Below are 27999 nucleotides of genomic sequence, written 5' to 3'. Positions count from 1 at the left end.
GTAGTGCTCTAGAATGTTCCATCCTCCTGCCTGTGTCTCCCTGTCATCCTAATCCTGAGTCTCCCACTCAGAAGGGATCTGCTGTGTGGCCTGGGAGGGTTTTCTCTGCGACTGCCCCACCTTCTCATCCCTACACCTGCGTGCCGATGGGCTCTGGTGGTCGTCCCCAGAGTGGCCATGCTGAGCGCTGCAAGGACCACACCCTGCAGATGGGGGCCAAGATGTGGTTCCCAGAGGCAGAGGGCACCAGGGGCTGGGTGCACCCTGTTGACCTGAGAAGCTCCTCTGCAGCCATCTCTCTTCTTCTGAGGGCGGAGGGAGGGTGAGTGGAGGTGGCCAGGGCCGCGCCGCCCCTGCTCCCCTGCCCCCGTTACTGGAAGGCTCCTTGTGCAGGGCCCCTCCCACCCCATGAGCCTTAGGAGAGTGCAGAGCCTGCCCTGTCCTGCCCAGGTCTGAGGCCATGCGGTTGTGGTGAGTGGCAGGGGTCCTGAGTGGCCCAGTGCAGGATGGCTGCAGGACGCCATGTGAGACGACCAGGATAGAAGTGTGGTGTGCTGGGGACGCTGCCATAGGACTCCACCCTGCCCTCCTCCTCCCGCTTCCTTGGGGACTGCACTCAGCCTGGGCTTGGCTCTGGCCCTCAGGGTCCCTGAAGAGCAGGAGCCCAACCTCAGGTCTTCTATGGGGCAGAGCCTCAGCCCAGGCCTGGAGACCCCATCCTAGCGATCCCTCTGGACCAGTGACCTCTCAGGATCAACCAGTGACTCTCAAGAGTGATGACCTCTGGACCAGTGACCCCTCAGGACAGTGACCTCTCAGGACCGGTGATCTCTCTGGACCGGGGACCTCTCAGGATGGTGACCTCTCAGGACCGTGACCTTTCAGGACTGTGACCTCTCCGGATGTGCATCCTGGGGTGGCCCTGGCCGTGTGCACCTGTCTGGCCTCTGGGTGGGGTGTGCTCTCGAGTGTGCCGTGGGGAAGCTGGGCTGGAGCGGCTGATCATCCTGCGTCTTGCACTGCAGGGGGATGTGCACAGACTCAAAAACTGCTGGCTTTGTTCTGATTGGGAGCTCTGACTGCCTGACAGGCAGCCTGGGCTGAGAAGAGTGGGGCCATTCACATGGAGAGTCCCGCAGAGCAGGAGTGCCGTGCGATGATAATGAAAAACAAGAACCGTCTGCCAAAGGGCTGTGCTGTGCTCAAATGGGCTCTGAAATAAGGAGTGGGGGCTGGCGGGGTGGGGCGGCGCGGTGTCCACCCTGGTCATGGCAGGCCCGGAGCCGCCTTGTTCCCCGGCCCTGTTTACTCAGGGCAGCACCTCCTCGGCAGGAAGGCAGGGCTCCCAGGTCCTAGGAGGCCCCTTGGAGGGACAGGAGGGGTGGGTGAGCTCCACAGGGGCTCTGTCCACTCCTTCCCCAGCGAGGGTGGCTTTTGCTTCTGGGGCTTTCGGTCGCTGTGGTCCTTGATGTTGCTGTCCCGTTCACCAGTGAGGGTCTCTGGAGCTGAGAGCTGTCCAGGCTGAATGCCCAGTGGGCAGCGTGAGGCCAGGACCACACTGCGTGGGCCCAGCAGGCGCCTTGCAGTGGGGACTTTCCCCTCAGCCCTGCTGGCCAGGCACCTACAAGGTCTCCCTTAGGGCTGTGCCATGCCTGTGCTTCAGATTTACTGGGAGGCTGCTTCCCCCTGGTCCCGATCCCCTCCGCTCCCTCAGTCAGCGTCCTGGGGCCAGGTCATGATGGAACACTGGGCGTTCCAGAGGGGCCATCCCAGGGCCTCGGCACCAATGTGGGACCTGTGGCTGTGGGACATTGGAGGGTCCATCAGGCCCTAAGGAGCTTTGCCACCTGCAGGCACGAGAGGGTCCCATTCCGGCAGTGGGGTCTGGCCCTGGCATTTCCTAAACAGGAGTGGGATTTAATGACAACAGTCTCCAGGGACTCTGGGCAGGATTGAAGTCTGTGATGGCTGCCAGCCCGGGGTGGAGGGTGCTCCCCATGGACAGGACTTGGGCGTAAAGGTTCTAAAGAGCCCAGCGGCAGCACACCCAGCTGAGCCTGTGGAGGCCGGGGTATCTGCATGGGAATCTGCCCATGGAGAGAGGACCAGGGATCCCAGGAGTTCCTGGCATGCAGGCCCACCTGCAGGGCCTGGGACAGCTCCTGTCGCCAGCTGAGAGATGCCTGAATACTGCTGAGCGCCTTGGCCCCCACTCCCCCAACCTGTTACCCAATCAGCTTGCAGCACGGTGTGCCCCTCACAGCTTCCTGGATGCCAGTGCCCTGAGGGCATGGAAGGAAGGGGTTGGTGAGAGGCATCTGAGCCAGCATGGCCCCTGCCAGGGGCATCCATCGGTCACAGCACGTTGGACTCCTGGGCAGCGTGTCCAGGGGTAGAGGGAGCAGCTCGCACCCAGGCCCCAGGCCTCCAAATCACCAGGGAACGCCTTGTCATCATTGAACAGGGAGTTCTCCAGGGCACGAGCGCCGGCTCCTGCCAGGGAGAAGCATGCAGGGCTCCCGGGAACCTGAGCTAACAGAAGGTTTGGGTTGAGTGTGTGGCGTGCGTGCCGGATGCTCCGAGCCTGGTCACTTCCCGAGGAATGCTTGCCTTCGGGATCTGGTGGAATCCAGTCGGCTGCCATCACAGAGTGTCTTTCTCCGCAGAGACAGGTTCTCCCTCGGGCTGTGCCTGCATGAGGCCGTCGGGTGTGAGGGAGATGGGGAGGGGGCCGCACCCCTTCAAGGATGAGAAGACTGAGGCGCAAGCAGCTGTCCCACCATGGGCACTTGCCTGGGAGCGAGCTGGAGGGTGCAGCTGTAGAAGCTCCTGGTGGCTTCTCCAGGGCAGGTGGAGCTGTCAGAGGTCACACCCTGGCCTGGTCCAGCCCAGCACAACCCAGGGGGCCTGCAGGACACTTGTGACCAGGACAGAGGTTCTCAGGGAAGCCAGAGCCTGAGCAGGGCCGAGGGCTGACTCTGGGGTCTCAGGCGCCAGGGAGGGGTGATGAGCTGAGAGGGGTGGTGACTCCCACTGGCTCCGTGGCTCCTGCCTCCACCTCTGACCCGGCGCTGCTGTTGATGTGAGCACGGCCTGTCCACCAGCCTCCTCCACCAGCAAGGCTCAGCCACCCCACAGCCGTCCACGTGGAGAGCGATCGTGTAGGCTCTGTTGGTGCCACCCCTGCGTGGGCGTGGGCAATGAACAAGGGAGCACCGAGGCTGCTGCTACCTTTAGAACAGCAGCTGGCCCTAGTGACAGAGACCCCAGGCCCTAGTTACAGGCTGCAGGCCCAAGGGGCCGACCCCTGGCCCTAGTGACAGAGACCCCAGCTCCTAGTAACAGGCTCCAGGCCCAAGGGACAGGCCCCGGCCCTAGTGACTGACAGACCCCTGGTCCTAGTGAGAATCCCCTGGCCCAAGTGAGAGACCCCTGTTCCTAGTGACAGAGCCCTGGTCGGTCCTAGTGCCTGGCCCCTGGCCCTGCTTACTGATGCCACAGGGACACCCGGGTTTCCAGCCCCTGGACAGCTCCGTGATCAGAGGCTGGGGCTGCTGTTTCTCCAGCCCTGTCACTTCTGTTCTGGCAGCTTTTCTGTAGGTTTGGCTTCTGGCAGTCCAGCGTCCAGTCTGAAGGCATTTCCCAGGAGATTCATTCTGACAAATGGGGCCCAGGTGATTTTCCCTGGGGCCTCTTGGGAACAGGGACAGCTGGTGGGGTTGGGGCCAAGGTGGCCTGGGGTGTCTGGGACAAAGCCCCGCCTGGGTGGCCGAGTCCTTGGAACTGGTGACGCCCCTGGGACAGGTGTTCCCCGGCCAGCGAGGACGCTTCGTTCCCCAGGACAGCCGCCCTCTGGGGTCTGCCTCTGTCTGCCCCACTCTGAGGTCTGTGGTGCCACCTCTGCCCTCGTCTTCTGCCCTCTCCAAGCCTGTTTTGAAGATGCCAGTTGGACAACACAGTCTTGCCCACACCTGTGGGTGAGCCCATAGGCGCCATCCTCCTGACTTCCCGGGGAGGTGCTGGGGATGGGTGGGAGTGAGGTGGGCTCAGCCTCCAAGCAGGTCCTGGCCCTGGAGGTGGGGGCGCGAGTGGGGTGGGCTCAGCCTCCAAGCAGTTCCTGGCTGGGCCCCACTTGGGCTCCTGTGGGGCCTGGCCAGGGAAGGGGCATGTGCTGTGAGCAGGCACCTGGGTCAGGGCAGGGCTGGGCACGTCCCTCCTACCTGGGAGGTGCTGGCCAGTGGGAGAGGGTGCAGGTGCACACCTGGATGCAAGCCACAGGCCTGGGAATGCAGGGCACATGTGGGATGGTGGGCACAGGTCTGGGAGTGCAGAAGGACCCCCTGGGGGCTCAGGGCACACGCGTGGAGATGGTGGGTACATGCCTGGAGCTTGTCCTTTGACCCCTGGGTGAGCAGTTTGTCTTCCTGGAGTCTCTTCTGCTACACAACCTTCTTTTCCCTCATGGTGAAAGAGCAGAGCCTCTGGGGGAAACGGTGTGAGGGTCTGCACTCAGGGCTCAGGTGCGCTGCACCCAGAATCTGTGGGAAAGTGGAGGACACCTGTCCAAGGAGAAGCAGCTGGCACAGCTGCATGCCATGCTCGGTGGAGAGCGCCAAGGGAGAGGCGCCCGCCCAGGCTCATTGTCCATCTGACACCTCCAAATTCTCTTAAAATTAAATGTATTCTTATTACCGTCATTGTGGAAACAGCACGTGGGTCTAATGAAGCGATCCAGACAGTGCGGCTCCCGTCTCCTCCGCTCCTGCTCCGGGTCTGTGGCCCGCGTCCTGCTCCTCCAGACCCAGCAGCAGCCTGGCTGTCTTCCCACAGCGGCACGTCGCGCCTAATTCATTCTGTCATTTTTAGTTTAAACACTTTTTAAAAAATATTTTGTTGAGCTAATGCATGTTTGAGGTAAAACAAAACTACAAGAACCTAGAACAGTGAAGCTCGGATGGGATCTGAGACAAGTCCCCGTGTGAGACTCCTCAGCACACACCCCACACAGAGGCGGGCTTTAGAAGCATTTCTGGCAGCTGGCGTCTGAGGTCGGCACTGCTCTACCCCTTGGTGCAGAAAGGCCAGGGCTGAGTTGGAACGGGTTCCACTTTTCCCTCTAGAACCTCCTGGGCCTGGTTCTCAGCCCTCCCAAGCGCCCGTGGCCTCACTCCCGTGTGATGGCCATGGGTTCCTGCATCTACTCCTTCTTCTCGGCTGTTGACGGCTGTCACCCTCGTCTTCCTGGGAAGCCCAGAGTCACCAAGCACCCTCCGCAGGGGATGTGGCCCCATCTCTGAGCTCACACCCACTGCAGGTGGCCTCGCTCCCCTCAGCGTGAGTGGGACAGTGGACGTGGGTATCCAAGTCCCGGCCCGAAGCATTTTTCATCAGAACGTTTGAGGCCAGTGTCTGTCTTCGGTAGATCTGGCAATGGCCTGACCTGTTCCTTTCTGCCCTGTCCCCCACGGCCCCCACCATGCTTTCATGCATGCCGTCTCATGCTGCTTGCTGTGCTGAGAGGGGCTGAGCCCAGCACAGGTGGTGCCTGCCCAGCAGGGGCTCAGGGACACCTTGGCGCAGGGGCCGCAGGCTGGACCGTTCTCACGCACCGTGACTCTCACCTGCCCGCATCTCTGCTCATGCACGTTCTCTTCCGCCGGGTCTGAAATTGCCTGCTGGCCTCCCTCTGACCTGCCTCAGTTTCTCCTCTTCACTCCTCGCTGCCTGATGTTTCATTGCCTTGTTTATTTATCACTTGTCCCAACTGATAGGCCTCATGAGGGCAGGACGGTTTATGTCCCGCTCAGCCCTCCAAGGCCAACCTCCAAGCTTATCCAAAAACTCGTGCAAAGCACGTGCTGATGGGCTGGGACGTCCTGCGTGAGCCCTGAAGGTGGCTCCGAGGGGCTTCCCTCATCCCTTTGCTCCCAGGCGGGCCCCACGGGGTGCAGGTTCTCAGATGACTCGCTGAGGTGTATGAATAAGGGTCTCTGTTCAGGCGCGTCCCCACAGGAGATGAGACCACAGAACGCAGCCCTGAGTTTGAAGCATCCCAGAAGGTTCTTTCTCTCTGACCTGCACGCCCACCACTGTTCTGGGTGCTCACAAAACCCGCCATTGCTTCTGGTAATTTCCCAACCGCTCCTCCTGTCCAGCAACCCCTGCTGCAGAGGCCCAGGGGAAACACAAGCCAGGCCTGTAAGAAGCTCCTGTTTCAGACAAAGAAATGGTGTCAGCGATAAAACTGGAAACTGTTCCTGGCTTGGACACCCGACCCGGCCCTTCCACCCCCAGGATCCCGCCCCTACGCGGCCCTGCCCCCACCAGGATCCTGCCCCTGCGTCCTCCACTGGGTTGGCATCTGCATTTTTCGTGCCTTCCAGGGAAAGGGGTGAGTGGGTGGGGCCTGAGGCCCTTAAGGTCCTCTGTGTAGGGAGTGCCCCTGGATTTTTTTCTGGCTGTTTTGGGGGAATTTGTGGGATCTCAAGTTCAGCAGGGGTCACACTCAGGACCCCCACGATGACAGAGCCACACTTTGGCCATGACTGGTGCTGAGAACTCCAAATCTGAGAGGGCTTTGTGAGTCCCAGAGTTGGGACACCTACCTGTGTCCTCGGCACGGACCCTCCCACCGGCTCTTGTGTCTGTGGGCAGAGGCCGTGTTCAGCTCTCAGTGCAGTGCTGACAGCTGAGCTGGCGTCCAGGCCCCTTGGGGAAGCAGCTGTCGTGCCCTGAGTCCAGCACCTCACTCTGAGTCCTTCAGGGCCTGACTAGGTCTCACCGGAGCTCATGCGTGGTGGGGAGGTGGCCTCGGCAGCCCCGCCCTGTGGCATAGCCCTGCGTCCCCGAGCCCTGCCTGGGTGGCACCCCTCAGTCTTCTCAACCCCATGGCCCAGCCGCCTGCTCTGGGGGCGGGCGCCTTACAAAGTCCAGAGGGCGTCCCTGTGCCCTGACACCAGTGCCCCCACCACTGCCTCAGCCCTGCACACTCACAGTCCCCTCCCCTGGCCGGGGCCACCGTGGGCTCGGCAGGCCCAGGGCTCCTGGGAAGAGCATCGTGAGGTGCCCCCAGGGCCATCACGCACCCTCCCCAGCCTAAAGCTCCATCTAAGGTCAGAGGCTCTGCACTGGGGAGGGAGCAGCTGTCACGCGACTGCTGTGGACCCTCCGGAGGAAGGTGCCACGTCACAGACCCCGGGGAGGGTGTGATCCCGAGGTGTCCTCCAGAGCTGCAGAGCGGGCGTCCACAGGAGGGACAGTGGAACTGTGGCGGGGAGGGGACCCGGGATAGGCTCTGATGCTGCCAGTCACACCCTGAGCCTCCTCGGCCTGGAGCCCCTGGCACCCAGCTCAGCTCCCACCCTGGGCTCTGCGTGCTGCTGGCTTTATCTGGCTTAGGGGGTCCTTGCCCCAATGACGGCAGTGGGCAAGGCCTCGCTTGGCTCTGCTCTGCCCGGGGCTGGACACGTGTGCCTACGGGGCAGCTGGCTCCAAGCGTCTGAGGGGCCTCACGCCCAGCCCCAGGAGGCCTGCCCATCTCAGCCCTTGCCACGTCCTGGTGCTTGTTGGTATGGCGGGGTCTCCTGGGCTGCACCCCGGTCAGCTGGGAAATGGCCTGGGTGACCCCTTTCTCCTCTCCTTCCTCCACAGCAACATGGCTGACAAGGCCAAGCCCGCCAAAGCTGCCAACAGGACGCCCCCCAAGTCCCCGGGGGACCCCTCGAAGGACCGGGCGGCCAAGAGGCTGTCGCTGGAATCGGAGGGTGCCAGTGAGGGGGCAGCTGCATCCCCTGAGCTCAGTGCCCTGGAGGAGGCCTTCCGGCGCTTTGCTGTACACGGGGACACCAGGGCCACCGGGAGGGAGATGCATGGCAAGAACTGGTCGAAGCTGTGCAAGGACTGCCAGGTGATCGACGGCAGGAACGTGACTGTCACTGACGTGGACATCGTCTTCAGCAAGATCAAGTGAGTGCGCTGGGCTCACGGGCCGAGGAACCTGACTTACGGGGGTCTGCGGCCCTGAGCCCCCGGGTGGGTTCTGTGGGGAGTGGGCCGTGGGGAGTGGAGGGCGTTGTGCTTCAAGACCCTGCCCTTCTCAGAAGCAGCCCAGATGTGGGAGCCTGAACGTGCCATCTGGGCCCCCAGGGAGCAGGGGTCCGGGCATTGCTGGACCTCTCGGTGCAGAGTCCTGAGCGGCAGCCCTGGCTCCTCTCAGCCCCGTGGGCGTGTAGGGTTTCGGCATGGGGGGTGGCCTATGAGGGGGTGTCTGGCCTCAGAGCAGACTCGGGGTGAATGCTGCTCCCCGGAGTCAGGGAGCTGTGACTGGGATCACTGGGCTTCTCCAGGAGTGGGGGCAGTGCCTGCCTGGAGCCTGGAGGGGCAGGTGGCTGCTGGCGGGCAGAGCTCCCGACCCTCCGTGGGCTGGCTCAGGGGCTGAGTCTCAGAGGTTGGATGCTTGTGTCCCCGTGCATGTAGCTGGCCGTTCAGGTGTCCCCCAGCCCCTCCCAAAGCCTTTGTGCTGCTGTACTTCTATCCCAGGATTCCCACGGGCGCCAAAATGGCAAAGGGCACCAAGGAGGCGGCTCTGGCCGCCACCTTGAAACCGCATCATGCCATTTGCGTTGTCTGCGTTGTGTGTGCACGTGTGCACATTTCTGCGTCGTGTGTGCACGTGCGTTTCTGTGTCATGTGTGCACTTCTGTTGCTGTGTCATGCATTGTCTGTTTTCTCCTGGACAAACGCCGGGAAGCACACTGAGGCACCCTCACATGCCCCGGCACATTTCACCTCATGTCCCGACACCCCACCATGATCGCGCCTGAGAAAAGCAGCGTTTCTCCCCGAGCCCCGTGTCCAGCCCTGTCCTGTCCGCCTGTGTGGTAATGGCTTTATTTCAGTGGTTTGCACCTTGTCCACTTGCGGCCGATGTGATGTATTTCATTCCTACATTGCCACAACCTCATCACCTCTCTCATCTCAGAGCTCCTGCCGCCTTCCTGCTCTGCGCCGGGCCATGGCTCAGACGCCCCCGTGCTGAAGGCTGTGGGGCCCACCTCTGCGGCGCCATTGCCCCATCTACCAGCTCTGGGTGGGCGCCGTGGCCTTTGCAGCTGTGCCATCTCTGCTGTGCTCCGTGGCGATGTCACATGTGTCTCCCGGGTCACACATGTCCCCTGGGTCTTGGGTGTCTCCTGGGTCGTGCATGTTCCTGGACTGTGCATGTCCTGCTGAGCTTCCTGTTGTGTACGGCACATCTGAGTGCATCCGAGGGCGTTTGGGGTTTGGAAAGTTATGCTAGAAAAGCCGTGAAACCGCTCAGAAGGATGCCTGAACCCGGACCCTCTCTCCAGCCGACTGCCTTGCAGGCTCCCCCAGATCTAGGGGACAGCAGGGGCAACCAGGGCCAGCGAGTCCTGTTTGTCTTCCTGACAGCTCCCAGCCTCAGTCCCAGAGAAGCTGGAGGGGAGGCTCCATCCAGGGCCCCGGGTGCGAGCTGGTCTCATCCTTGACCCTGTCCAGTCCCAGTGGCCCCGCCAACCTCCCTGGTGGCTTCCCAGCCTCAGCGTCCTCATGGGCGCAGCCATCGGCCGGTGTGAGAGGAGGCTGTGGCTGGCCCCTCTGGGCAGGTAGTCACGAAGCCTTGTGCTCCCCAGCCTCAGACGGGGCCATCATTTGCTGACACGTTGGCAGTCGAAGCCCACACTAACCAAGGACCACCCATCCCTGGGGCCTCTGGAGACCAGGAAGGCATAAGGAGCCTGCCAGAGCAAGGGGACCAGCAGGTCCCCAACAAGGGCTGGGGCTCAGCCCGCAAGGGTCCGTCCGACAGCCTGCACCTCTGGCACTGCACCCCCGGCCACACTGCACCCTCCGTGCTGCACCCCTGGTCACACTGCACCCCTGGTCACACTGCAGCCCTGGTCACACTGCAGCCCCCCATGCTGCACCCCCAGCCACACTGCACCCCTGGTCACACTGCACCCCTGGTCACACTGCAGCCCCCCATGCTGCACCCCCAGCCACACTGCACCCCTGGTCACACTGCAGCCCCCCATGCTGCACCCCCTGCCACACTGCACCCCTGGTCACACTGCAGCCCCCCGTGCTGCACCCCCGGCCACACTGCCCCCTCCGTGCTGCACCCCTGGTCACACTGCAAGCCCGGCCACAATGCAGCCCTCCATGCTGCACCCCCAGCCACACTGCACCCCCGGCCACACTGCACCCCTGGTCACACTGCACCCCCCATGCTGCACCCCCAGCCACACTGCACCCCCGGCCACACTGCACCCCTGGCCACACTGCACCCCTCCGTGCTGCACCCCTGGTCACACTGCAGCCCCCCCATGCTGCATCCCCAGCCACACTGCACTCCTGGCCACACTGCACCCCTGGTCACACTGCAGCCCCCCATGCTGCACCCCCAGCCACACTGCACTCCTGGACACACTGCCCCCCTGGTCACACTGCAGCCCCCCATGCTGCACCCCCAGCCACACTGCACTCCTGGACACACTGCCCCCCTGGTCACACTGCAGCCCCCCATGCTGCACCCCCAGCCACACTGCACCCCAGGCCACACTGCACCCCTGGCCACACTGCCCCCTCCGTGCTGCACCCCTGGTCACACTGCAAGCCCGGCCACACTGCAGCCCCCCGTGCTGCACCCCCAGCCACACTGTACCCCCCACGCTGCATCCCCGGTCACACTGCACCGCCTGTGCTGTACCCCCAGCCATACTGCACTCCCGGCCACACTGCACCCCCGGCCACACTGTACCCCCCACGCTGCATCCCCGGCCACACTGCACCCCCCGTGCTGTACCCCCAGCCATACTGCACCCCCGGCCATACTGCACCCCTGGCCGCACAGTGCCCCCCTCACTGCCCCCCCCAGCCACAGATCCTTCGTGGACTGACTCAGGGCTGCACCTCCCTCAGGACTGTGGCCGAGGCGACTGGCACCTGGATCCGCGGTACAGGCCCTGCTTATGGGCTCTTTGGCGAGGGGCAGCTCCCACAGGCTCGCTGGAGCTCCCACATCATCCACAGGGCTTATGCCAGCTGCTGCCTGGAGGACAGACCAGCCCGCCATCCCCTACTGGAAACCTGCAGCCTCCTGCAGCAGCGGGCTATGCGGTGTGGGCCTGTGTAGATGGCCCCAGCCAGCTGCTGGCAGGTCCTGGTGACCAGGGCCGCTCTGGTGGATCAACAGCCATGGGCAGGCGGCACTGACCTGGGCTGTGCCCAGGAGGTCAGGGGCCAGAGCCTCTGGCACAGACAGTGCCCTTGTCCTGAGCCCAGAACTCACTCTGCCAAGGGGACGTGTCCCGGGCACACGGACCGGGAGAGGGAAACTGGGTCGGCTATATTTAGCCCATGCAGCGGCAGGTGGGGTTCGTGGTGCGGCCGCCGTGTCCAGAGCCTGCGTGGGCACGGGCAGGGCAGGCTCCTCCCCTTGGCCACCAGGGTCCCTGTGCCCCCAGTGCTCCTCCTCCCCCTCAGGTGTCCTTCTTTGGAGGGGACCCAGCCCCTTCATGGATCCCAGCCCCGTGCTCCTGGGCCCTGGCAGCTGCTCCTCAGCAGGCTTCGGCATGTGGGCACATCTGGGACGAGTCCCTGGGTACCCTCTGTGCCGCCCAATGTGTGTTCCAGGATACACAGGACCAGACCCGGGGCAAAGCGGTGTGGAGATGGTGCTTGTGGGTGAAGCTCCTAGAAGGGCTGGGTGGGAGGTGGGAAGAGCCTGTCCAGGGGCCATCAGCCCTGCAGGGTCGGCCCCATGCACACAGCCTCGGCGCTGGCCCGGACACACCAAGTGTGGTGCAGGGTGTGATTCCTTCTGCAGAAAGTTGCCTTCAAACTATGGCGCATGTGTGTGTGCACATGGCCACATGTGCACACACATGCCTGCACACACCTGCACACACATGCAGAACTCTCCCTGCGGTGGGTGGGGCTGGGTGGCTGTGGCTCATTTGGAGAATGATGGGAGTCCTACCTGCTTGTGGGGGTGCTGGCACCCCAGAAGGCCGGAGGAGCCCCAGCTGGTCTGGGCCTGTTCTCAGAGGCAGGGCTGGAGCTGCTCAGGCACTTGGGGGCTAAAGCTTGGCCCCCTGCTCCAGCACAGCCACCTCCCCAGTGTGGAGCCCAGGACCAGCCTTGGGGTGTGCCAGCCTTGGCTGACCATGAGGGTCAAGGTCTGGGGGAGCAGACAGCTGTGGCCCAAGCCCAGGGAGGGGTTGAGGCTGAGACCCAGTCCTGGGCAGCCTGGTCGGCTGGCTGGGCACCGTGTGGGAGATTGTCCTGCGGGCAGCAGCTCAGGTGGCCAGGACCGGGACCCTGGCCTGAGGGGAGGCTGAGGGATTCTGACCTCCCCACCTCCCCATTCACCTGCAGCCGCAGACCCCTGTGACCCTGGGCTTCCCCAGGTCTGCCTCCACCTCTTCCTCTCTCCCACCCTCAAACTGTCCTTCCCTCCTGCAGCCTGGACTCCCCTCGGGGGGGTCCCTATGATCCTGGCACGGGATCCTGACCTCCCAGGTGTGCAGGACCAAGGGGCCTAAACTCACACCCTTGTCTCAGGAAGAGAGAGGGGGGCAGGGCCACCAGGAGGGGTTGGGGACACTAGAGATTTTCCTTTGATTTCCGGGAAAAGCAAGGGGTGGTGGCAGCAGGCCTGGGGGTGTTGGGTTGCTTTTGTTTTGCATTTCGGGGAGGGGGTGCCCACTGTCACTTGTGGGAGCCTCTGCCTCCCTCAGGAGCTTGGGGACTGTGAGGAAGCGGCCTTCGGTACTGCAGAAAGCTGCTGACTCTGACAGGACGTGTGGAGAAAAGGCCCACCGATTTCTGTTTTCAGGGCAGGTTGCCATGGCTCCACCGGCGTGGCGCCAGCTCGGGGTATCTGCGAGCCTTTGTTTAGTCCTCGTTGCCATGGCAGCGCTTGTTTGTTTTGATGTTACTATGTGTTAAATCTTAAACAAATTTCTTGCAGCCTTACGCCAGGTTTTTGTTGAAGACTACTGTTAACCCAGACAATGACTCCCTCCTGCAAAGAGCGCGCAGTGGCAGCTTTAAAATATTAATTAATGGAGGCATGAGGTGCACAAGCGGGACCGGACCACGGGCGGTGGGAGTGGGGCCCGGTAGAACCATGGACAGTGAATCTCCTAGCGCCTCCTCGAGCCTGGGGAGGGGCCCGTGCCATGGGTGCCTCAGGACCCCTGGAGTCAGGCTCAGCTGCTGCCTCCCCACCTGCACCGAACACCACCATCCTCTGGGCGAGGGTCTGCCAGCCTTGCTCACTGGCCCCCTGCGGGTCCATCTAGCTCAGGTGGGGGCACCCAGCCGACGAGGCAGAGGAAGGAGGGCTGGGCTGCGGTCTCGGCTCGCTGGGAGCCCTGGCCTCCCCCAGGACCCACGATTGTGTGCTGGGTGTGGTGTGTTTTCCCAAGTAAATGCACTGACGTTTCCTGTAGACACCTGGGCGGATACTGGGTGGTGGCTTGGCTTGGGGGTTAGACTGATACCTGGACGCTGGTTAGAAGGAAGCCAGGGCCAGTGGGGGACTGAGAACAGCAGGGCCAGGCTCCCTGGGGTCTGTGGTTGCCGCGAGCGTGGAGGGCTGCTGAGCCTGGTATACCCCCCCAGCCAGCCGGCACTGGGGCCTGTGGTCACCCCGAGCATGGAGGGCCGGCAGAACACTTTGTCCTAAAGTCTTCAGACTGCTCCCAGTACGGAAACCGACCCAACCACCTCCCAGGAGCAACACCCGGGTTTGGAGAGAATCCAGGTCACAGTGTGTTTGGAGGGCAGCTGCCACAGGGCAGGTGAGGTCCTCAGAGCAGTGTGTGTGACGTCCTCCTGTCTGTCCATTCCAGAAAAGCGGGCATCAGCTCCCCTGGAAGGGGCCAGGAGCATCAGGGCTGCATGCTCCCCTCCCCCTCCCCCGTGGTACCCAGCCCCGGGGAAGGGTGGGCTGCACTCCCCACACCCAACCCTGTCCTTCCATTGCTGTGCGTACCACCCTGTCCCAGGCTTGCACTCGGTGGCTTTGGAGCCCTGGGGCCAGTTCTGTCTTTGGGGAGCCTCTAGTGGCCACCCCTGGCAGGGCAGGATGAACGTGGCTTCTGCAGAGTGGAGCCCCTGCGGCGGGCGGGGGGGGGGGTCCCTCGGCCATGGGTGCGTCTGTGGCTAAGGGTTCATGAGCTTGTGGCGCCGTGGCCTCACAGTCAAGACCTGTGGCTCCTGTGGCCTGCAGGCCCGGCAGCACCGGCAATCCCCAGAGCACTGTGCGGCGACAGGCACCCGTCTCTTCTGTGCTTGGCCAGTGGTGGGTGTGGCCTTGGCTGTCCACTTTGCCCCATGAGCCTGACCAGGCAACACAGGTCATTTGAGAGGGTGACCTCCAAACAGCCAGAAACTGACCTCAGGTGCACAGACCCAAGCCCTGCCCAGGCTGAGACTGGGGTGGATGGAGGCAGCCGAGCTCCTGGGGCCCCCTAGAAAAGGTCGGGCCCCACACATCTGCCCGGGGTCCCTCTGAGCCCCAAGTCCACATCCCACCAAGGGCCACCTCTTCCTAGCGATGTCCACAGGGCGGTGACTACACACGCGCCCCCCCCCCCCCCCCGCCCCAGGAAAACAAAAAGGCTGGCGGCCACACAAAATTAGGAGCAAGCTCAGGGTGTGCACCCAGAGGGAGACAGTGGGCTGATCCCAGGCGGCCCCTCAGGCAGGAGGGGACCTTCGGTAGCCAGACCTCCGGAGCTCAGGCAGCCCCCCGACCGGCTGTGTGGGGGCTTCATGGTGGGCATGCCTGGGGTTAGAGCTGGCACAGCAGTGGGAGGGTCCTGGCTCTCAGCCCACCCTGGGGCCTGAGCTGCCGTGGCCCAGTGGACGTTGCCATCCATCCTCTGAGCTGAGTGGGGTGCAGGAAGGGCTCTGGTTTCCTGAGATGAGGGGAAAAGCCTCAGTGCTCAGCTGCTGGTGGAGTCACCTGTGAGGGGAGAATGGGCAGGGTCTGGAGGGCCTGCCACCGACCACTGCCGGCCCCAGGAAACGTTGCTCTAGGTCCTCTGTATCTTGCTGGGGCTTGGGGGAGGCAGGGGCAGCCAACAGGCATGGGGGACCCCAAGGCTGGGTTCTGCTGGAACGGGAACACTGGACCCTCCTGGAGCAGTGAGAACTCGGAGCGACGTGCAGGACGGTGACGCCAGACAGGGCTCTCCTAAGGCCGCATCCCTACCAGGCAGGAGCCTCCCCAGAAGCCCCCCTCCCCCCGCGGGGCCCACCAGCCAGGGGTTCCTTCCCAGCCTCCTCAGGTCTCAGGAGCTAATGGAAGATCCCAGACGTTGGTGCCCTGGGGCAGCCGCAGCCCCTCACTCTCGGACTCGCCTAAGTACAGGGAGAGGCTGTTTCCCCCGAGATTCCCCTCCACAGCCCCCAGCTTCCCACCTGCGGCAGCCTCTGGACAGGGCACTCCAGCCACAGCAGCTGCAGGCCCAGAGAGCCCAGGGGAGCTGGTAGCTTTCTCCGGAACCCGAACAGCAAGCTGTCACCTCGCCCGCCAGCCCCCGCCCCTCAGAGAGGGCACCCTGGGAGGTCATTCCTGATTCACAAGGGTGCTGGATGCACAGTCCCAAGCCCAGCGGGGCCTGTGACGTCTGCCCCGGAGGAACAGGCCTCGGTCCTCAGAGGGCTGTCCTGGCCTGAGCCCAGCTCCTGGAGGCCCCAGGCTGGGTCCCAGTGTCCCTGAGACCAAGCCAGGCCCAGAGGCCAGGGGACTCAGAGCCTGGGAAGCAAGTCCAGGCCCCGCAGGGCATTGTGTGTGAGCAGCGGCTGCGTCCTGCTGGGCCGGCTTCGGGGCAGGGCGCTGGGCTGGGGAGCGCATGGGCAATGAGGATGCCGAGCTCCACACTCGGAGGCTCCTCCAGCACCCTGGTCTCTGGAGAACAGGCCCACTCTGTGTCAGGACAGCCGGGCAGCCAGACTAATGTCTCTGGGGAAGAGGCAGGTACTGCTGTCCTAGAACTCCTGAGGACTGCCCCAGGCGGAGGGCACCCGGGTCTCCTGGGGAGAGCTCCCCGCCCGTGTGGGGCAGAGACCCAGGCGCCCTTTCCCCAAGACACTCGGGGAATGGGCAGAGCAGGTGTCCGGATCTGAATGTCGCCTCTTATGGGGGAGCCCCCTCAGCCATCCCCCTCCTGCCGAGTGACTCATGCTGGTGGTGCCTGGCTCCGAGGCCGTCAGAAAGGGCTGCGTGCCTCAGCACTGGTCACCAGGCTGGCAGTCAGGCCTGGCGTCCGCATGTCAGCTTGGGCAGGGTGTGAATAGAAGACAGGAGAGCCTTTGACGGCCCAGGACAGACAGAGGCCCCAAGGGCCCTAGAGAGTCAACACCCCCACAGGGCCCAATGGGCACTGTCAGTTCCAGGCACTGTGGGCTGCCTGGGGTGGCCTGGCTCCTCTAGCACCACAGGGAATGTGCGGGTGTCCAGGCTGAGTGCGTCAAGGGGCTAAATCCACCCCCAACACTGTGGACCCCCAAGCCATGGAGCTGCTCACAACACCTCCAGCTCACCCGGCTCACCAGCGCCCCCTGGGGGATGCTGTTGGACAACAGCGCCCTATGACGGGGGTCTGGAATGTGCCCTGTGTGGCTGTCCTCAGCAGTCCAGGCCCTGCCCTGGGGCTCTGTCTCCCCATACCCACCTCCGGCCACAGCGAGGCCTCTGCTCCTCTCCCTGGGACCCCATGAGGCGTGAGGGTCTGAGCTGTGGGACCCTGAGCACTTGGTGTGTTTCTGAGTGGGATTTCTTCTCCTTTGGCTCAGCGCTGATGATGGTGTCTGTTGTGTCTTCAGGACACGCGTGTAAAGTGTGTGGGAACCCTCAGGTGCTGTTTAAACACAGCATCCGCCTTGGGTTCTGGGAATCACCCAGCAGCACCTCCGTGCCTGGCTCCAAGCCCGGTCACTTGGCACCCACCGCGTTGGGTGCATATCCTGGGCTTGTTCTCCAGGGATGGGTTGCTGTCCACGTGCGCACGCATCACAGCACCGTGGTCTGGCCACTGCTGAAGGGCACTGGATTGTTTGGGGTTTGGTGACTGCGAGAAGAACAGTGGTAAACATTTGCGTTTATGTGTGAGCCTGTTTTCATTTCTCTTGAGCAAGGACCCAGGAACGGGACTGCTGGGCCGCCTTTGGCTGTGAGAAGCTGTCCACACTGGCTCTGCCGCGTTGCTTGGCCGTCTGTGGATGAGCACGCCCCCCACCCCGCGGCCTGCTCAGCTCGAGGTGCCGGCAGTTTGTTTATTTGAGTGTCTGAGCCCCCTGGAGAGTGCGCAGGGGCCTCGCTGTCGTTTCCATCCCCATTCCCCTGAGGGCGCCCACGCGGCCCCCTCTCCGCGTGCTTGTCCCCACTCCCCCGACGGCGCCCACGCGGCCCCCTCTCCGCGTGCTTGTCCCCACTCCCCCGACGGCGCCCACGCGGCCCCCTCTCCGCGTGCTTGTCCCCACTCCCCCGACGGCGCCCACGCGGCCCCCTCTCCGCGAGCTTGTTCCCACTCCCCCGACGGCGCCCACGCGGCCCCCTCTCCGCCTGCTTGTCCGCACTCCCCCGACGGCGCCCACGCGGCCCCCTCTCCGCGAGCTTGTTCCCACTCCCCCGACGGCGCCCACGCGGCCCCCTCTCCGCCTGCTTGTCCGCACTCCCCCAAGGGCGCCCACGCGGCCCCCTCTCCGCGTGCTTGTCCCCACTCCCCCGACGGGCGCCCACGCGGCCCCCTCTCCGTGTGCTTGTCCGCACTCCCCCAAGGGCGCCCACGCGGCCCCCTCTCCGCGTGCTTGTCCGCACTCCCCCGACGGCGCCCACGCGGCCCCCTCTCCGCGTGCTTGTCCACACTCCCCCAACGGTGCCCACGCGGCCCCCTCTCCGCGTGCTTGTCCGCACTCCCCCAAGGGCGCCCACGCGGCCCCCTCTCCGCGAGCTTGTTCCCACTCCCCCGACGGCGCCCACGCGGACCCCTCTCCGCCTGCTTGTCCGCACTCCCCCGACGGCGCCCACGCGGACCCCTCTCCGCCTGCTTGTCCGCACTCCCCCGACGGCGCCCACGCGGATCCCTCTCTGCGTGCTTGTCCGCACTCCCCCGACGGCGCCCACGCGGACCCCTCTCCGCGTGCTTGTCCGCACTCCCCCGACGGCGCCCACGCGGACCCCTCTCCGCGTGCTTGTCCGCATGCCCGTGTCTTCTCTGGTGGTGTCTGCTTCAAATATTCTGCCCGTTTTTCACATGGATTTTTTTTTCTCACTGCTGAGTTTTAAGGTTTCTTTGTGTATCTCAGAGACATGTTCTTTCTCAGGCATGTCTCCTAGTCTGTGGCTTGTCTTCTCATTCCCTTAACGGTGTCTTCTGAGAGCACAGTTTCGAACGTTTTGATGAAGTCCAGTTCATCCATTTGTTCCACTACAGGCCATGTTTTGTTGCCATTTGTAAGAAATCTTCGCCTAACCCTAGGTCACAGAGATCTTCTCTTTGGTGTTCTTCTAGAAGTTTGTTTTAGTTTCATAATTAGGACTGTCATCTATTTTGAGTTAGTTTTGTATATAGTGTGCAGTATAGACCAAAGTGCATTTTAATTTGCGCAGGGATCACCAGTTGTTCCAGCTCCACTTGTGGAAGAAACAGTCCTTTCTCTCTGGCTTGCCTCTGCACCTGTGGACATTGGGGGGCTGCGTGCGTGTGGCTGAGCCAGACTCCCCCTGGGCTGCAGGGCTGGCCGCGTGCCCGTGCCCACGTCGCTGCCACTTTGCAGTCAAGCCTCGATGAGCTTTGGAGTTGGGTAGTCAGTCCTCGGACTCTGTTCTCATTTCTTGAAATCGTTTTGGCTATTCTAGGCCCTCTGCTCATTGACTTCTGGAAAGGCTTGCTGGGGTTTTATGGGTCATTTGTCTCCTGACTCTTGGTCACTGTGGATTCTGCAGCTGGTAGTGCCCTTACAATGCTTGGCCTGCTGGGTGCAGCCTTTCTCGCGCCGTCCAGAGGCTTCCCTGGTGAAATGCAGGTGCCTTTTGCAGAGCTGAGCCTCATCCACTGGATCTCGTTTTAAACACTGAAAAACCCCACTTTGGGTTAGTTGTGGTATATCTGGTCTGAGGAGAAAAATGTTTTGTAATTAGAATTATTATATAAAAGACCAAGAGTCAGTTTAGAATCCTCTGAAATTGCCTGAATGGCCTGTGGTGGGAGGATGTTGCAAGGCGTGGAGTGTGTTTAGACGCAGCGTGTTGCGTGACCAGAAGCTGCTCACGGCACCTTCGGCCCACCGGGCTCTGCACCTCTGAGGCCAGGACAGTGCAGGGGTACAGCCGGGCCGCCTGGCGGGTTCTGGAGCCAGGGCGTCTGAGGCGTGGGCCTGCACCCATGCTGCCAAGTGTCCGGGGGCGGCGGCCCCTCCTAACCATGTTCCTGTGTAGGGGACACCTCCACCTAGGACCCCAACACACACAGGCAGAGCCCGGGCCCCAGCAGGTCCTAGGACCTCCAACTCCCGGCGCAGCTGGGCGGGGCTGTGGTTGCCCCGGGAGGAGGAGGTGGGCTCCGCTGCCTAATGGCCTCCCGCACCGCCCCAGCAGAGTGCAGACCCGCACACACCCTGTGTCAGAGCGGCCTGCAGGACCGTGTGAGCATCCAGCTTCATAGAGGACCTGCTTCCGCCAAGCTTTCTTCCAAGACGGTTTGGATTTGCAGCGATACCAGGGCGGCCGCCTGCGGGTGAAGCCTGTGGGCTGCTGGGCCATGGCCGTCCAGCTCTGCTCGGACCCACGTGTGGGGAGGGCAGCCCTGGGCCGACCAGCGCCCAGCCCTAAGTCGCCTGTGCCCCTGCAGAGGGAAGTCTTGCCGGACCATCACCTTTGAGCAGTTCCAGGAGGCGCTGGAGGAGCTCGCCAAGAAGCGATTCAAAGACAAGAGCAGCGAGGAGGCCGTTCGCGAGGTGCACAGGCTCATCGAGGGCAAGGCGCCCATCATCTCAGGGGTGACGGTGAGCAGGGCGAGGTGGAAGGCGGGGCCTGGGGGGTGGGGGCGGGGCCTGGAAGGTGGGTGGTGCCTGGGGGAGGGGTGGTCAGAAGGGACCTGATTGGGGGCGTGGCCTGGGGGGGTGGGCCCTGGGAGGCGTGGTCAGGAGGGCATGGCCTGGTGTGGGGTCTGAGGAGGTGTGGTCAGAAGGGGCATGAATGGGGCATAGCCTGGAGGGTGAGGCCTGGGGAGGCGTGGTCAGGAAGGGCATGGACTGGGGGCTTGGCCTGGGAGGGGGTGGGTGGGTCCTGGGAGGCATGGCCAGGTGGGCATGGCCTTGGGGGGTCTGGGGAGGCTTGGTCTGAAGGGGCATGGATTGGGGGGGGCGTAGCCTGGTGGGTGGGGCCTGGCTGTTCTGACAGCCCCTTCCCTTTGAGGGTGCAGGTGGTGGGGTCCCCAACTGCATAAACACCAGGTGGACCTGGGCAATTGTTAGGGTCGTGACACCCCGCCGGCCCAAGGCTGCCCCAGGGTCAGGAGAGGTAAAAATAAGAATTAAAATTAAAAGGGGCATAAATCCCAGGGTTTATGCCCCTTGCCCACTGCCCCACCGCTGGGAGACCTGCCCAGGGCACAGCCACTTCACCTGCTGGCCTCACCTGGCTCCCAACTCGCCTGCCCCCTTCCTCCCGCTCCTCTTGCAGAAAGCCATCTCGTCGCCCACCGTGTCAAGGCTCACGGACACCACCAAGTTCACGGGCTCCCACAAGGAGCGCTTCGACCCCTCTGGCAAGGGCAAGGGCAAGGCTGGCCGCGTGGACCTGGTGGACGAGTCGGGCTATGTGTCCGGCTACAAGCACGCAGGCACCTACGACCAGAAGGTGCAAGGGGGCAAGTAGCCCCCGCTCCATGCCCCGTGGCACTGCCGGTGTCCCCGGAGCAGGGACTCTGTCACCTCGCACTTCATTACATTCCTGTGCTCACTGGGGCAGAACTCAGACGGGTGCCCCTCCTCCTGCCGGATGCCCCCAGCACTCCCCTCTCAAACCAGGCTTGGGCCCCAGTTCACTGACCCTCCTAATACACCTGCCTCATCCTCAGCCATTTCCAAAGTGTCTCGCGGATCACACCACACTGGGCACGTGGTTTGCAGGTCAAAGGGGCGTTTTAAGGGAGCTGGCTGTCATGGCAACAGGAGGCTGTGCTGACCTCCTGAGCGGCAGACACCTTCCAGGAGCCCTGAGGGCGGCAGGAGCTAACCCCAACCAGCAGGCAACTAACACGGAGTTGGCCCCACACCGAACGTGGGAGGTGTCTGTGGGCCCGAGGCCTGTCCTGCATGCAGCGGACACCACGGGGCCTTCCTGCTTTCCTGGGCAGAGGGCAGAGTGAGGCCACCTGGCGGGGGTGCTGGGCACCTGGCACATGTGTGGGGAAGCCGGTCACATGGACACACGTGTGCACACATGCCTACAGGCCAGCTCTGTGCCAAGGGCAACCTTGGTAAAAGGAAAGCTGTGGGGGGTAGTGGGCGGCTTCCCGGCTGACCACAGTGGCTTGGACTGTGAAGGTGGAGCAGGCTCGCTTTGCTTTCCTGAGAAGATGCGGTGGCTGCCTGTGTTCTCAGAGCGGGTCTGGGAAGATTCAGAATGTCTGGTCCCCGTGGTGTTGCCAGGCAAGAGACACGAAGTGCCGAGACACTCCTCGCCTCATCGCGTGACAGGGCCTCTGCCCGGCCCTCCCGCTCGCCCGTCCTCGCTAGCTGCACCCTGTTTGCTCGCAGACCTCCCATTGCCACAGCCCAAGCATCTTCTTCAACTCTCCCGAAATGGCTTGGCCTAACCTCTCCTGGCCAACCCCCCCGACCCCCCCGGAGAGCAGGACACTAGGGAGGACCCCCAGGCCTGCAGTGTCTGTGGGGGTTTCTCTGCCAGCAGGGGGCTGAGCAGAGCCCATCCAGGACACTCCACACTGCCAGGACACACCCAGGTGGCCCGCCCTTGCCTGTCTGCACCTGGGGAGAAGCCGCCGCTCCTGCTCCCTCCTGGGGAGGCTGATGGGTGTGGCCACCTGCCGTCACAATGGCACACTGCCACTGTCCCTTGGCATGCACACAGCCACAGCCGCACGTGTGACCTGCTGGGCCGTGGTTCTGGAGTCTACCTGCGGATGAGCCTGCGGCAGTCTTGAGGAAACTCTTCCACAGCCTGTTAGCCCGTGGCTATGGTCAGGCTCTGGCCAGGGCAGGGGGCTGCCCAGGGCCACGCTCACAGTACAGGAGGACGGCGAGGCACCTCCCTCACTGGCACGCATGAGCGCCACCCGCCTCCCCGACTCCCAAGAGTGCACCTGCTGCAGCCACAGCCCCGTGGAAGGACTCCCCCTACCTGAGCAGAGCAGGAGCCCCAGGGCGGAGCTCCCAGCCAGCATGGTCCACTGAGGGCTAGGGGTCTCCGAGGCCCCTCAACAGAGAAGCCTCCACCTGAGGATGGGGAGGACCTGGCAGGTAGCTTCCATGGCAGGGCTGGGAAGTTCATGGTGCCTGGCAATAAAGACCAAGGAAAAATGGACCTCAGGCTTCGTGGCTCCTTTAGGATGTCACCTCACCAGCCTGGGGAAGGCAGGGGGTGCCCAAGCCCAGCCCTGTGCCCCCGCTGAACCTGGCTGGACCGCGTGTGAAAGGCAGAACTAATGTGCGGAAACATTTGAAAACAACTCTGAATGTGCAGTGCGGAATCACCCGATCACAGACGAGCGGTCACCGGAATTGCCCGATCACAGACGAGCGGCCACCAGAATCACCTGATCACAGCCCATCACAACTCCAAAGCCCTTGTGCTGAAGAGGCCGAGGACGAGTGCTCACCAAACAGGGTGGCTCCCCAGGTCCCGAAGCCTGAGACCCGGAAGACCCTGGCACCCTTACACCCTCAGACTCCTGCCCTCCTTGGCCTCCCTGGCCCCAGCGCAGCTCCACCCTGGGCTGCGTCTCCTGGTCCCAGGCTGCATTTCTCCTTTTTTTCCGTCTGTGGGCAGCCCGGTCCCCACAGTCACGGCCAAGCCACGCAGAATGAAAGTGACTCCAGAGGCCCTCGCCCTGGAGCTGAGCCTGGCGCCGGGTCAGGACGGAGGGACGGGCGGGTTGGGGTCCGCGGGTCCTCACACCACACAGCAGGCACAGAGGCTCGCCAGGCCCTGCTCCGGTCTGTGGGGACGAGGGACACTGAGGAGAGGCGCTGGGCACCAGGAGGCAGCGTCCTGGTCCCTGGTTGGCCTCAGACAAGAACGGCCTCGAGAAAAGAGCCAAGCGCATCGGGAGCACACCAGAAACCGGCCCTGAGCACGAGAAGTGCCTCCGCCCAGCCCGGGCACCACCCGACCTCGCAGGGAGCAGGCCGTCACCGACGGGTCACCTCGTCCACGCGGCGAGCACCAACTCACCACAGCCCTTCCCAGACCTGGCTGGAGCGGCCGGAGCGGCGGGGCTCGTGGCTCCCATCTTGGCCCCCGGAGGTGAGCTCCTTCACAGAAGTGGTCCCTTCACTCTGAGGAAAATCGTGGCGTGCATCCTGAACCCTAGGACACGCCTGTGGGTTTCACGAATGAGATCGAGGCTGCTGTGGCACCAGCCCGTCCTGGCCTGGAGCACCCTAGGATCCTGGAGGGAGAGGCCCCACGCCCCCACTCTCCCTCCACACTTCCAGGGTTGGTGCCCACGAGTCACAGGCACGGCCACTCCGGGGTCCCACCCTCCCCCAGCAGCCTCCAGGCTTTCCTCAGACACGCGGGAGCCAGGAGAGCACCCTTCTCCGCTCGGCTCCAAAGCGAATCTTTGAAAACACCCACTCGGCTGCCATCTCTGTCACCTGGCCAGGAGGGGTAGCAAAAAGTCACGAGGACATAGCTGTCACCATTGTCAGTTACAACTTGTCTGTGGAATCCGTAATCGCATCTGTGTGCCGCCTCCGAACACAGAACATTGTTTGGACGGCAGCCCCACTGCACATAACAGACCCGTGCATCTTCCTCAGTCAGTTTCTGAATATCGTGAATTCAGGCAGGTGTGTGTTCTCTTCTGCATGTTTTTATGCGCTGCCAATTAGCTTCTACTAACCATGGTTCAACAGAAAATAAATGTGTATTTGTGAATAACAAACTGCACAACCTGCAAACCAGGAGAGAGGGACAGGTTCTGTCAGGGTGACACCAGGACAAAGAGACAGGTTCTGTAGGGGTGACAGCAGGACGCAGGGACAGGTTCTGTGGGGGATGACACCAGGAGAGACAGACAGGTTCTGTGGGGGGCGGTGACACCAGGAGAGAGGGACAGGTTCTGTCGGGGGTGACAAGAGGAGATAGGGACAGGTTCGGGGGGGGGGGTGACACCAGCAGAGAGGGACAGGTTCTGTCGGGGGTGACACCAGGAGAGAAGGACAGGTTCTGTCGGGGTGACAAGAGGAGAGAGGGACAGGTTCTGCAGGGTGACACCAGGACACAGGGACAGGTTCTGTTGGGGGTGACACCAGGAGAGAGGGACAGGTTCTGTCAGTGGGTGACACGAGGAGAGAGGGACAGGTTCTCTTGGGGGTGACACCAGGACACAAGGACAGGTTCTGTCGGGGGTGACACCAGGCGAGAGGGACAGGTTCTCTGGGGGGGTGACACCAGGAGAGAGGGATAGGTTCTGTTGGGGGTGACACCAGGAGAGGGACAGGTTCTGTCGGGGGTGACACCAGGAGAGAGGGACAGGTTCTGTTGGGGTGACACCAGGAGAGTGGGACAGGTTGTCGGGGGTGACACCAGGACACAGGGACAGGTTCTGTCGGGTGACATGAGGAGAGAGGGACAGGTTCTGTCAGTGGGTGACATGAGGAGAGAGAGACAGGTTCTGTCGGGGGTGACACCAGGACACAAGGACAGGTTCTGTCGCGGTGACACCGGGACACAGGGACAGGTTCTGTCGGGGTGACACCGGGACACAGGGACAGGTTCTGTTGGGGGTGACAAGAGATAGGGACAGGTTCTGTCAGTGGGTGACACAGAGAGGGACAGGTTCTGTCGGGGGTGACACCAGGACACAAGGACAGGTTCTGTCAGGGTGACACCGGGACACAGGGACAGGTTCTGTCGGGGGTGACACCAGGACACAGGGACAGGTTCTGTCAGTGGGTGGCACCAGGAGAGGGACAGGTTCTGTTGGGGGTGACACCAGGAGAGAGGGACAGGTTCTGTCGGGGGTGACAAGAGATAGGGACAGGTTCTGTCAGTGGGTGACACAAGGAGAGAGGGACAGGTTCTGTTGGGGGTGACACCAGGACACAGGGACAGGTTCTGTTGGGGTGACACCAGGAGAGTGGGACAGGTTCTGTCGGGGGTGACGCTAGGACACAGGGACAGGTTCTGTTGGGTGACACCAGGAGAGAGGGACAGGTTCTGTCGGGGTGACACGAGGAGAGAGGGAGAGGTTCTGTTGGGGGTGACACCAGGACACAGGGACAGGTTCTGTCAGGGGTGACACCAGGACACAGGGACAGGTTCTGTCGGGAGGACAGCGCTGATCGTGTCTCAGCATCAGGAAAGGAGAAAGGCAGAGGGAGAGCGTTGAGAAGACTGTTCACACCAGATACTTATTTTTATTTACTGCTGTAGGATAAGCAACCAGGTAGTGTTCCTAACAGTTAGTGTTACCAAAATTAAAGTTCAAATTATATGTTTAAAATATTGTAGCAGAAGATATATATTTATACTGGACTATTTTTACACCTTCTAATATCCTATCCAAGTTTGGGCACAGATGGTGGAGTTGGGCTGGCATCACGTCCTGTGGCCGCCCCACTTGCCTGTCGGTGCCGCTCCATCCCGGGCCCCAGGGATGCCAGCTCGAGGCCGACCACAGCAGCCCTGCGTGGGCGTCACCTCCTACCCTAGCCCCTGTCCTGGACTGCTGCAGCTGCCTGCTTTTGTGAATGGTGTTTTGTTGGCACAGGGCCTGTCCTGTGTGCTCACGCATGCCTGTGGCCCCTTCTGCTGTACAAGTGGAGTGGGGAGGAGTTGAGATGGAGACGCCTTAGCCCTGGACACTTATCTGTCCCTCTACTGGCCCAGCTCATCTCCTTCTGTGGGCAATCACGCGTGCACTGGCCACCCTCCCACCCCACAGCACACACCACGAGGGGATGGCACAGGGGGACAATGAGGCTGGGCCGTGATGGTATCAATAGGCTAGAACGTCCTTCAAACACTGAACCTGCATCTTTCCTCCTCTTACTACTGAACACTTGGTGAGCTCTGGCGGTCCAGGGTGCAGCGTCTGTCCCCGGGCATGTGATGGGGAGTCCTGGGCACATCGAGATGCTTTACTTCTTTCTTTCCACCTCTTAAAAAACTAAACCAAGCCAAACCACAAAGGAAATCTGCACAACTCAAGAGAAACTTGAAAGGGATCGTGTAACTACTAGTTTGTACTAAGTTTTTTTCAAGGAAGGGAAACAAATTTATATATATATATATATATGTGCAATATATTTTTACACTGTGTGATTAACATTAGGGAGTACTGAGCGCATCACTTTATCAGTGTGACGGGTGATGTCCACGTCATGGCTGTTCTGACTCTGAAAGGCACTTCTGCCGACGTCTAAACCGCACTCACCGGGGACGTCCGCAGGGTGGGGTGGCCCTGCTGTCCCTCCTGCAGGTGAGAGGCGTGGTGTTGCCTGTTGGACTTGCTGTTGAGCCTGGCTTGCAAACCTGTAGTGAAACAGCTCGTGTCTGTGTGCACACTGCCCCTGTGTCTGCTGTCGTTAACATTGTGTGTCAAGTTGGTAAAGTGACAAATAAAGGTGTTAAAACATGGATTTCTCTGTTCCTTGGAGCACACGTGTCTGTAACAGGTGATAACAGAGGACGGGTACTGGAGGGGCCCCAGGTGGGGAGTGTGCTGAGTGCCTCCACTGGGCTGAAGCTCACAGGGCCGAGGGCCTTGTGTCCCCTTTGCCTGAGGGAGTCTCTCGCTTCCTCATCCAGACAGGAGGACTGTGAAGGAGGAGCAGGCGGACCAGCCATCTGTCAGGTGTTGAGTCCTGGTCTAGCCCTGGTGTAGCCCTGGGTGGGGTCTAGATTCAAGGGGAATGGACATGAACACTGTGAACACCACCACAGCCCTCCAAAACAGGACGATGTCATCACAGGCTGCTATAAAAAAAAAAAGCCAACCTGAGATACTAGCCCAGCGAAACAGTTTTCCAAAATGAGGATACAATAAAGGCATTTTTGGACAATGAAAAGAGAATTTGCCACCAGCAGACGTTAAAAGAAATTCTAAATGCAGAAAGCAAAGGTGATCTCAAATGGCATGTCTGGTCTGTGAAGCAAGTGGAGCAAAGAGAATAAATAGGTCAATAACTCCAAATTAACAGTGGCTATATCAATACTTTGTGAGATTAAAATGTTTCATAAAAATACTTGGGAACCCCCACAGGTGAGCAGAACAGGAGCATGGGGAGGGACGCGCACCTTGCACTCGAGGAACCAACCCCAGAGGTGGGTGACAGCATGGACTAAACACGCACATGCCGTAAGCATGGAACAGAAGCACAGTACACAGTCTCCAAACGAGCAGAGGGACAGCGGGATGACAGGAGATCATCTAAAAGTGGCAAAAGTGAAGAGGGAAAAAACCATGGAATAGAACAAACAGCGCAAAATGAGATGGCAGATTTAAACTAATGAGATGGTGGATCAATCAGATTCGCTGATAAAACAAGAGAAAGAAACACAGAACAGGGAAATTGATAAAATAATATTTTAACCCATATTTATTTGTAATTTCAGTATGGCTAACGATAGATCAGATCAGAAATTGAAAAGAAAATGGAGGCAAAGGGTATTTTTTTGAAAGGACTGAAGAGAAAGTTCAAACAATGAATATGAAGAATGGCCAAGAATGGGCTGAATCCCCGGGAGGCAGATGCTGAGGTGGC

General features: G+C 61.8%; 1 protein-coding gene and 1 pseudogene across 2 annotated transcripts in view; one reads left to right on the top strand and one right to left on the bottom strand.

Annotated features, from left to right (window-relative positions):
- The window catches only part of TPPP (tubulin polymerization promoting protein), a 35840-nt gene extending 8968 nt beyond the window's left edge, over window positions 1-26872 (top strand). For both annotated transcript variants that reach the window (XM_054488103.1, XM_054488104.1), the window contains 3 exons: window positions 7651-7965; window positions 19890-20043; window positions 20723-26872. In XM_054488103.1, the coding sequence (XP_054344078.1) occupies window positions 7655-7965; window positions 19890-20043; window positions 20723-20917 (660 nt within the window). In that variant the 5' untranslated portion in view covers window positions 7651-7654 and the 3' untranslated portion in view covers window positions 20918-26872. The remainder of the gene's footprint in view (window positions 1-7650; window positions 7966-19889; window positions 20044-20722) is intronic.
- LOC134739624 (uncharacterized) lies at window positions 15320-18377 on the bottom strand (annotated as a pseudogene).
- Window positions 26873-27999: the final 1127 nt, after the last annotated feature.

The sequence above is a fragment of the Pongo pygmaeus genome, chromosome 4 (assembly GCF_028885625.2).
Source record: "Pongo pygmaeus isolate AG05252 chromosome 4, NHGRI_mPonPyg2-v2.0_pri, whole genome shotgun sequence".
NCBI classification, from domain to species: Eukaryota; Metazoa; Chordata; class Mammalia; order Primates; family Hominidae; genus Pongo; species Pongo pygmaeus.
Note: the sequence above shows the minus strand (reverse complement) of the source record. Positions and strands in the feature narration are given on the sequence as shown.